Raw genomic sequence first — 10,354 nt, 5'->3', positions numbered from 1 at the left:
TCTGGTAGCCGCAGCCATCACTCCACAGGATGTACTCTTCATAAGAGGGATGTTCTTTGAGAAAGTGCACAATGCATGATGCAAACTCGTTGGCAGAGATACCAGCTTCACCCTCGTGCCATAAGTAATTTGATGCATCATGTGAAGTCATCTCATAAATGGTGAAGTTATGGACACAGAGCTTGGTCTTGAAATAGAGGGATGAGGCTTGTAGCTTGGGGCAGAGCAGGAGCCCCTGTAGATCCATGCATGTCACCAAGGTCTTCTCGCCTGCCTCTTCTTTGTCCTTCTGCTTCATGGCTCGTGCAGTGTCTTTTTTGATGCAGTGCTCCTTCCATGTGGCAGCATCAATGTTCCCAGCCTTGAACGCACAGCATTTATCGCACTGGTCTTTCTTTGGGTGAAAAAGGGACAGATTTAAGTCCTTAAACGTTCTGGTGAACACTTGCCTTGACAGAGCCTGAATGCCATCTTCTGCACTGGAACGAGTGTACTCTGCATGGAGGTGATTGATGGACTTGAACACAGGCTCCAGGTACATCTTAGAGGATGAGGGCCTGCAGTAGTGTGAGGGAACTTTTGGAAGGTCGAGAAGAAAGGTCTTCAAGAAGTCCACCTCCTCTCTCCTTACAGTCACCCTCTTCTTCTTATCTTCCTCTGAAGGGCTTTTCCCTCTTCTTCCTATCCACTTAAAAAAAGACCATTGCTTCAAGCCTAGGGTTGACAGGAACATGCGTTGGCACACTCTGAGTCTTCTACCATCTACGACAAGGTGACAGAAAATGGATGCTGACCTCCTGGATTTCTCTGCTCCTGTCCGCCGTCGCTTTACACTGCTCACCTCTACCAACGATCTGACATAAATCTTCCTCTCACGCCAGTCTAATTTCTCCCAGAAGTACTTGAAGATCTCTTCTCGCTTAGACTCTTCTGCTTCTCTGCAGTGCAGTTTAGTGGACTTGTGGCAGGCTGCAGACTGGCATGACACACCCATTTTTCTTTCCTCCTTTAACACAGACTCTCGATTCTTCCTCCCGAGATATGACTTGCCACTCATTCTCCGCCTCTTCTGGATGTTGTTCTTCCAGGTCTCTGGATTTCTCCTCTTCCTCGGCCTACCCAGACCAGCATCACCACGAGGAGTCCTCTTCCACCTCAACTCCTAAATCTGGTTACAAAAAAAGAGAGAAAATAATTATTGTCATTCGGACTCTTAAGTGTGTGTGTGAGTCTCTCTCCCTCCCTCCCTGTATGTATGTGTGTAATCTCTCAAGAACAGATTCTGCTCTGCGTTGGAATCTGTCGTGAAGGCTCGTCATAACATGTACGCACTGGGCTACAAGTGGGCGTGCCTTCAGATCAGGAAGCAGGCCGCGCTTTACCCAATTAAATGTAGTGGGCGGGATTCACGTGTCCGTCGATCTTTCCCCCTCGAAACAAACCCAAACTAATTTAACAATAGCGTCCGCGGAGCAGACAAAACCACGGAAAGATATTCACATTTTAACTTACTCTTTCATCATAGAAACAAGTGGGCTTATAACCAAAACGATCCATGTTCTCTGGGAGAAGTGGTGTTAGTGTTCCGTGTAGAAATATTGTTAGTGGGAATGAAAACATAGTGGCACCACCGGAAGTGAAAGGCTGAAGGCAGACCAAAACCCTGGTTTCCTTGCGCACGGGTGCTACGTCGTCAAAGCCAAGTTAGATATTACAAACAGCAGAGGGCGCTGTTTTTCATTCTCATTTGGGTTCCCAGATTGGTATCTGTGTGCTTGTGTATAGAGCCCCCTCGCGTGCACACCTGTAAGTGTGCGTGTGTATGGATGTGTAGTTGAACGAAAAGTTAAATAGCAAACACGCAGCATGCACGATACTACATTACGCACGTGTGCATCAATGTGTCCATATTAATAATTATAATACCTTCATTTCCAGATTCAGATTCACCAGGAGAATCACTGTTATGGTCACGTTCAGGTGTCCAGGTTCGATCACGTGGATCTGGGAAAGAAAGAGGAACACAAACTGAATGCAATGTTGACATAATTCAGTGTCGCTAGGATTTTGCATTATTTTCTCTCGCTGACTTAAGCCTAGTTTTCCACAAACCTTCATCCTCCCCACTTGTGTCATCACTTGTGTCATCCTCAACTCCTTCTTCACCCTCCATATTTGAGTCATGCTCAACTCCTTCTCCTCCTGAACAGCAGAAAATACTTATGAAAGGCTCTCACATTGTCGGTGTGAGGGTCTCGATCTCGTCATGTATGTTTCTGTCTGTGAGAGAGACTGAATTCAAACTAGCAAACATGCAGCATTCACCACATCATCTGTGTGAATCACTGTTTGTGTTATTTGCCGTTTTAATTACTTGCCGATATGAGAAGCACCTACAGCTGAATTACTTTTGCATGAAAGGCTCTATACAGTGATTAACAATAATACCTTCATAGCCGGATTCAGCATCATCAGGAGAATCACCATTTTTGTCACTATTAGGTGTCCAGGTTAGATCCAGTGCATCTGGGAAAGAAAGACAAACAAACTGAATGCAACACATCTGTAATTCAGTGTCGCTAGATTTTGCACCCTTTGCTCTGGCTGACCTAAGCCTAGTTTTCCAGGCATTTCTTAGTTTTCCACAAACCTTCTTCCTCCCCACTTGAGTGGTCATCCTCAACTCCTTCACCCTCCACATTTAAGTCATGCTCAACTCCTTCTCCTGCAGAAAAAAATATGAAATGTTGACAGTGTGAGGGTCTCTCGTCATGCATGTTTCTGTCTGGGAGGGAGAATTTCAACTAGAAAACATGCAGCATTCACCACATCACCTGTGTGCATCACTGTTTGTGTTATTTTGGGCCGTTTCAACAACTTGCTGATATGAGAAGCACCTACAGCTGCATTTCTTTTGCATTAAAGGCTCTATACAGTGATTAATAAGAATACCTTCATAGTTGGATTCAGCAGCACCAGGAGGATCACCATTTTGGTCACTTTTATGTGTCCAGGTTAGATCCAGTGCATCTGGGAAAGAAAGACAAACACACACACACACTGAATGCAACGTTGACATGTACCTGTTAATTCAGTGTCGCAAGATTTTGCACCCTTTCCTCTGGCTGACCTAAGCCTAGTTTTCCAGGCATTTGTTATTTTTCCACAAACCTTCTTCCTCCCCATTTGAGTGGTCATCCTCAACTCCTTCATTCTCCACATCAACTCCTTCTCCTGCAGAAAAAAAGAACAAAATATGACATGTCACACTGTCAGTGTGAGGGTCTCTCTCTCGTCATGCATGTTTCTGTCCGTGAGTGAATGTCAAATAGCAAATATGCAGCAGTCACAATATTGCAAAGCATCACATGTGTGCATCACTGTTTGTTATTTAGTGCCGTTTATAATTACTTGCTCCATTCTGAGAAGCACGTGCAGCAGCTTTTTTGTATGAAAGGCTCTATACAGCTATTAATAATAATAATAATACCTCTGAATTCAGCAGCACCAGGAGAATTATCCAGCTCTAATTTAAGTGTCCATGATGAATCAAGCGCATCTGGTAAAACAAAATAAACACAATGTACAGTCAATGCAATGTTGAAGATGACATAGCCAAGAGTTTGCATCCTTTGCTCTTAATCCTTGTTTAACCACAAACATTACTTCTCCTCTACCAGTGGATCTCTGTACTGTGTGTGTGTGTGTGTGTGTGTGTGTGTGTGTGTGTGTGTGTGTGTGTGTGTGTGTGTGTGTGTGTGTGTGTGTGTCAAACCTTCCATCTCCCCAATTGATGAGTCCTTCACTGATCCTCCAACCGATTCTTCTCCTGATGAAAAACAAGACAAACTAGAAAAAGTGCTCCTCGGAGCACAGGTCTCCGCCAGGTCAGGTAGGTTATTGTGGTCTCCTGGTGGCGCTATAATAGGCCAAAGTGAAAAGAGTGCCATTTCTTCTTAGGCCTTGCACGGCAATCGGACACTGCATTCATGGTTTGAAGCATTTTGTTCAAAAATGTGTTTTGCTAAATTAGACCTGCTGGTGGCGCTATAACAGGCCAATGTTAAAAGGGTGGCATTTGCTCCTCAACATAGTGTGAATGTGCGTCCAAAGTTTGACCGCAATCGGATGCTGCGTTCATGATTTGCGGCATTTTGTTCAAAACAAGGCACTACTGCAAACTTTAGATGTCAATCTTAGCCAATCAGGATGGAATATGAAAAATCAAACACATCCGTCTTGATCACATGACTGTAGAGATCATGTGTACCGATTTGCGTGACATTTCGAAAAAATCGGAGTAATATAAAAAAATGTGTTTTACATAAGTCGGCCTCCTGGTGGCGCTATAAAAGGCAGATGTGAAAAATGCAGGGCAAAGGTTTTTCCTTGACCTCTAGGGAGTGCGCTTACAAAGTTTTACACAGATCGGTGCAGTTATAGGTCAAAACACAAATCGGTCTGTTATAGCGCCACCATGAGGCTGATTTGAACATTTTCAAGTGGCATTTCTTCCTCGACCTAGTGGGAATGTGCGTGTGAAATCTCACGGAAATCGCAAGCTGCGTTCATGATTTGAGGCATTTTGTTGAAAACGGAGCAATCCTGCAAACTTTGGAAGCCAACCTTAGCCAATCAGGATGAAATATGGAAAATTGGACAGATCCGTGTTGATCACATGACTATAGAGATACTGTGTACTGATTTGCGTGATGTTTGGATAAAATCTGTAGGAGTACTGTCAAGAAATGTGTTTTGCAAAAAGCGGCCTCCTGGTGGCGCTATAAAAGGCTAATTTGAAAAATTTGGGGCAGAGGTTCTGCTCTGGCATCCAGGGAGTGTGTGTGCACAGTTTCGCTGCGATCAAGCCAACGGTGCCGGAGATTAGCTGTACACAAAATGACAGAATGACGGACACACACACGGACACACGGACGGACACACACACACACACACACGGACGGACGGACAGGGGGCAAAACATACTCTCTCGCCATGCCTTTCGGCCTGGCGGAGACAATAAATAAGTGGTTGTTCTCACATGAATGAAATACTTTGACATTATTGTGAAGATACTACAGCAGATACAGATTGACAATTTCTGTCAGGGTTAATAACACATTTTTCAACTAGTACAGCAGGTGCAACAATACAAAAACACACATGATGTGGGTCTCAGTCTATGTACATTGTAATTCACAAAAACACACTACCTACCTTAATTTCCAGATGTAATCACATCAGCTGACCCAGCACCGTCATAATCAATTTGGTCACATTCAAGTGAATCTTGGAAAGATACAGATTAAAATATTAGTACACAGAAGACATCAGCTAATTGTTGTTATTCATGATTAAAAAAATACTTTGATTCATCACATACCAGAACAGCCTGAATCAACCTGGTCATCTTGGAAAAAACAGCTTAATATTACACTGAACATGTCAATAAACTGTAGCTGACTTGTTCCTAATTTTAAATTCCACAAACCTTCCTCGCTGCTTTCACTGCTCTCTATCACAGCCTCTGCTTCATCATGTCTGCCCCTGACACACTTCACGTTAACCAGAGCACACAGCTCCTCCATTGAATACATCATTCTGAAAAGTAATACTGAAAAGGAGAATACAGCGTTAAAATCAGTTGGGGGGGGGGCACTAATGGTACGTTGTTGTGCTGGCAGCTTAATGTATGGAATAAAAATGGTAGCCTGATCAAGACTTAGGGCCCGTACACACTGCAGGAGATTGGGTCCGATATTGCTGTCGCCGAAATTTTTTGGCGCTCGCCGACAAAACCTCCCGATCTGACGCAGATCGGCCTTTGATCTGCGAGATAATGCTCGCTGTGTGTGAAAGGCACCGCGACACGATCTGGCCGCGATCATCCGCTCTGGGATGGCTTTGCGACCGTTTTCAAATATCTATCTTGTTAGATATTCGGCCCTGTCGCAGACAGGAGATCGGACAGTATCATACAGTATGAAAGGGTCTGCGAGGAGATCCACGCTACAGCCAATGAGAGCACATTACAGCCACCGTGGCTAGGGGAGCGTCGCTGGATCTGACCACAACAAACAGTCCCTACCGCAATATTATCGTGCAGTCCTGTATTAAGTTAACATTATAAAACAAAAGGAGAGAGTGAGCGAGCCTGGTGGGCTATTTATTTTAGAGGAATTGTACAGAGAGAGAGAGAGAGAGAGAGAGAGAGAGAGAGAGACATAGAGCGAGAGCGAGCTCTGTGTGTGTGTGTGTGTATGTGTGTGTGTGTGTGCAGCATGTGCACGCCGTCTCTGAACAGCGTTGCCAGATGTTGCGAGAGAAATAAGCAACCAGGTCTATGAAAACAAGCACTTAAACCCTATTTACAAATACATTGGATATTTGAAAATAGCCGATCTACAAGCTCACAACGCGTCGCAGCTATTTTCAAAGAAAAATCTTTGGAAAATTGTGGAATATTTTCCAAATCCACACAAATCTTGTATGGGGGTCTATGATGGCACAACATATTTACAGAAGGGGGTCTGCGGACAAATACATATTATGTGTTGTTTAAACCACTGGTTTAAACCACTGGTTTAAACTAGCTGTAGTATACAACCCTCGTAGACGTATTTATGATTCTGACGTTTTCAATCTACAAGAGTTGTAGGGTGCACTTCCCATAGTGACTTGGACTTTCTGCACTATGCCCCGTAGACACTCCAAACATTGTACAAAATGAAAATAAAGGTGCTTACCACCGAGCCCCAAATGTTAACTGGGTCTACGGGGTAGTAGTGTAATGTAATAATCCATATCTTTCAATAAAGAAGTGTTTTAATGCCGTCTGTGGCCGATTCTGTCGGAAGTTCCCAATGGGCGGTAGTGACGGGTAGTGACGGGGCGCATCCGGTGGAACCCAGAATTACACTAAATGTAAACAGGAAGTGAACGAGGGTGAAAAAATGGCGTTCGGCCACAGACGGCATTAAAACACTTCTTCTTTGAAAGATATGGATTATTACATTACACTACTACCCCGTAGACCCAGTTAACATTTGGGGCTCGGCGGTAAGCACCTTTATTTTCATTTTGTACAATGTTTGGAGTGTCTACGGGGCATAGTGCAGAAAGTCCAAGTCACTATGGGAAGTGCACCCTACAACTCTCGTAGATTGAAAACGTCAGAATCATAAATACGTCTACGAGGGTTGTATACTACAGCTAGGTTTAAACAACATTAGGAAACAAGGCCAAATAAGCAACTACACAAATAAGCCCAAAAAACGCACCCCGCAACAACCAATATTTACAAGCAACTCTACAGAAAAACAAGCCCAAAGTCGCTTATAATAAGCGGACATGGCAACGCTGTTACTGAGTTTCATTGCGCACTTTTAAGCTTTCTTGACTTGTTTCAGAGAGAGAAAAAACGAGAGAGAGAGAGAGAGAGAGAGAGAGAGAGAGAGAGAGAGAGAGAGAGAGAGAGAGAGAGAGAGAGAGAGAGAGAGAGAGAGAGAGAGAGAGAGAGAGATACATACAGAGAAATAGAGAATTAATGATTTAATTTCAACAATCAGCGTCCTGTCTCGGTCTCGTGCATATCACGGGAGCTGTGCACGTTTTCATGAGACGTCGGTTAAAATGAATTGGAATAAAAACAAATGTATGTATCGGGTCTGGATAGCATCCTAGTGAACTATCCTACAGTGTGTGATCCCTAGTCGTTGATCAATCGTATAGTGTGAAAACCACAACGATATATGACAGCCGATTTCAAGAAATAAACTCCTGCAGTGTGTAATGCTTAACGATCAGACGACTCCCCGACCACTTTAAAGTCCTACAGTCTGTACCTGCCTTTAGTCTTAGCGACCCCCCCTCCAGTTTGACCTGGAATTTCACCAGTAAAGTCTGTATTTCTCAAAACATGTACAAATGCAAAATATAAAGTACTTACCCGCTTGTCCCAAATGTTAACTAGGTGTCCGGCGTGTTTGTACAATGTATTAGTCCATATCTTTCAATAAAGTAGTGTTTTAATCCCATCTGTGGCCGAACGCCATTTTTCCTCCTCGTTTACATTGAGTGTAATTCCGGTTTTCACCAGATGCGCCCGTCACTACCACCCAACCTCCGACAGAATTCGGCAACAGACGGGATTAAAACACTTATTTATTGAAAAATATGGACTAATACATTACACAAATACAGCGGACACCTAGTTAACATTTGGGGCAAGCGGGTAAGCACCTTATATTTTATACGTGTACATGTTTGGAGAAATATGGTCTTTAATGGTGAAATTCCAGGGCAAAAAAATGGGGGTGGTCGCTAAGACTCTCGTAGATACCAAAGTAAAAGTCAGACTCGATCAAATACATCTACCATAGTCTTGATTTAAGGCTATTACAATTGCAAATGATTTGATATGTAACGCTAGTTGAGGTTGACGGAGAAGAACCATGTTTGATCGATGCAAAGTCAGTATCCGACGCTGTTAAGGAAACTTTCAGAGATCTGCTTTGAACAATGATTTAACTTATAAGTGCCTAAGTAACATTTCACACGACGGCAAGGACAATCGTGAACATGATCGTTAGTATAACCTAACATACAGTTGTCAAACAAGACGTTTGGTGATACTTTACCGTGTAATAATGTCAATCATCTCAATAAAGTCCATGTAGAAAAGTTTGTTGCTGGGAAAACTTGACTCTTCTCCCTCGGTTCACAATACTTGCGCACACACACACACACACACACACACACACACACACACACACACACACATACACGCGCGCCACGGGGGAGGCGGCATGTTGTGTGACCCTGTGTGGAACCTCATCCAGGAAAATAACAGGAGGTTAGATTCCATAGCCCGAAGGGACAGTCATGTGTTTGATTGGTTGTTGTTGGTTGTTAGGGCAATATCACAACCAATCGGTGGACGGACATTTAATGATGACGTGTTTTTCAGACCCTTTTTTAGCAAACACGCCCCCTTTTTCCAACCGACCAACCAGACTTACCCAACCCCGCCCCTTTTTCACCGACGCCCCGCCTCTCTTTAAATAGCTTCAGAGGTTAACTCCCCCTTTTGGCCATTTGCCTGATAAGTGAGTGTATGAACGAGGCTATCGCTCGTTCAAAAACGCTGTGACGCACCTGGCACTCACATTCAAGACCGTCCCCGTAGCCCGCACCGCCTGCTGCCTTGAGCACCATGGTGCTTCCTGAATCTTGGGACGGTCCGCCTTCAACTCACCCGATTGGACAGAGGGAGAAAATCGGCTCCTGCCTCCAGCAGTTTTATGCTTAGTCGCGGAGAGCAAATAAACGCAAGGTCTGCGCGACAAGCGGAAAAATCTGCTCTTGCGTGAATCCACGCATTTACATTGACAATGCATTGGCAGATTCTGCCCCAGAGGTAAAATAAAAGTGCGGTGGGAGCGCGCCCTAAAGCAAGAAATAATGTACTACCGGGGAATATACAGAATATGTTTTCCGACAGAGATGGGGGTTATAATTTAAGAGGGGAGCTTAACCTAAAGCAACTTATTGTACACACCACTAGAAAGAGTCAGTGTATCACAATCTGTGGGGTCAGTTTATGGAATGGTTTGGATTTGGAACACAAACAAAGCACTAATATAGCACAATTTAAGAGGATGTATAAAAAGGACATCATTAGCTGTTATAGAGTGGAGGAAGGGGTGGGTTGATTGTATTCATTAATTCACTTATTTTAAAAAATAAAATAAAAAAGCAAGTGGGTATAGGTATATATGGGTTATGTATAGAGCTATGTGTATTAGATATACTAGACCATACCCGGTGAGGTGCGCAGGCAAAAGTAGTTGCAAACGTGGGGTTATTGCACGTCCTGTTGCGCGTCCCGTCCCGTCCCGTAGGCCCCCCCCCCTCCACTCGCGTGTCCCGTTGCGGCCCCCCCACCGGAGCCGTCCCCCATGTTTATTTCATTTGTATTTTATTTCTATATTGTGGCTTTCATTGTTCTTAGTTCTTGTTGTTTTATTTCATCTGCAAGTTCAAAATAAAGTCCCAGCTCCCATCAGTGGTCCTGGTTAACTGTAGGGTTAGTTGCTTCGATTTCATCAGTCCCGGAAACAGACTTAGTTCTTACTGTAGACATTAAGTCAGCTTTTTTATTGTGGACAAGGCAGTTTTTATTGTGGTAAAAAGGCTCCAGGAGGGGCGAAATCCCACGGAAACTCAACATGGTTGAGCAATAAAGAGAGAGTGTTAGGTCTATTATAAAGCACACCACATTCAGGCAGGAGTTTAGAGTTGTACAGAGTTGTACGGCTGGTTGTTTACCTCGATCAATAACTCATACATTTAA

At 43.8% G+C, this 10,354-nt stretch overlaps 1 protein-coding gene across 5 annotated transcripts; it reads right to left on the bottom strand.

Moving 5' to 3' along the window:
• Positions 1 to 864: 864 nt before the first annotated feature.
• Positions 865 to 8,662, bottom strand: LOC308081142 (uncharacterized protein). 5 transcript variants are annotated; one of them, XM_080457537.1, is made up of 13 exons: positions 8,640 to 8,662; positions 5,492 to 5,614; positions 5,384 to 5,410; positions 5,218 to 5,289; positions 3,776 to 3,829; positions 3,491 to 3,559; positions 3,172 to 3,234; positions 2,953 to 3,030; positions 2,651 to 2,725; positions 2,449 to 2,526; positions 2,113 to 2,202; positions 1,927 to 2,004; positions 865 to 1,168 (listed from the first exon to the last, which is right to left on the bottom strand). In XM_080457537.1, the coding sequence occupies exons 5-13, from the start codon at positions 3,780 to 3,782 to the stop codon at positions 1,131 to 1,133; spliced, it is 576 nt and encodes a 191-aa protein (XP_080313663.1). In that variant the 5' UTR covers positions 3,783 to 3,829; positions 5,218 to 5,289; positions 5,384 to 5,410; positions 5,492 to 5,614; positions 8,640 to 8,662; the 3' UTR covers positions 865 to 1,130. The 5 variants fall into 5 exon arrangements, with proteins under 5 accessions (XP_080313663.1, XP_080313660.1, XP_080313661.1 ...); XM_080457534.1 differs by lacking the exons at positions 3,776 to 3,829; positions 5,218 to 5,289; positions 5,384 to 5,410; positions 5,492 to 5,614; positions 8,640 to 8,662 and having other exon boundaries at positions 3,491 to 3,736; XM_080457535.1 differs by lacking the exons at positions 3,776 to 3,829; positions 5,218 to 5,289; positions 5,384 to 5,410; positions 5,492 to 5,614; positions 8,640 to 8,662 and having other exon boundaries at positions 2,113 to 2,196; positions 3,491 to 3,736.
• Between the last annotated feature and the right edge of the window lie 1,692 nt (positions 8,663 to 10,354).

The sequence above is a fragment of the Gymnoscopelus braueri genome (genome assembly GCF_963280865.1).
Source record: "Gymnoscopelus braueri genome assembly, contig: SCAFFOLD_152, whole genome shotgun sequence".
In the NCBI taxonomy this organism is placed as follows: domain Eukaryota; kingdom Metazoa; phylum Chordata; class Actinopteri; order Myctophiformes; family Myctophidae; genus Gymnoscopelus; species Gymnoscopelus braueri.
Note: the sequence above shows the minus strand (reverse complement) of the source record. Positions and strands in the feature narration are given on the sequence as shown.

Excerpts from the sequence above, each read along its gene's own strand:
- LOC308081142 (XM_080457534.1), bottom strand. The coding sequence starts at position 3,629 with ATGCAAACTCTTGGCTATGTCATCTTCAACATTGCATTGACTGTACAT. Across the intron at positions 2,726-2,952 it reads TGCTGAATCCAACTATGAAG|GAGAAGGAGTTGAGCATGAC; the intron begins GTATTCTTATTA and ends TTTTTTCTGCAG. Across the intron at positions 2,203-2,448 it reads TGCTGAATCCGGCTATGAAG|GAGGAGAAGGAGTTGAGCAT; the intron begins GTATTATTGTTA and ends TCTGCTGTTCAG.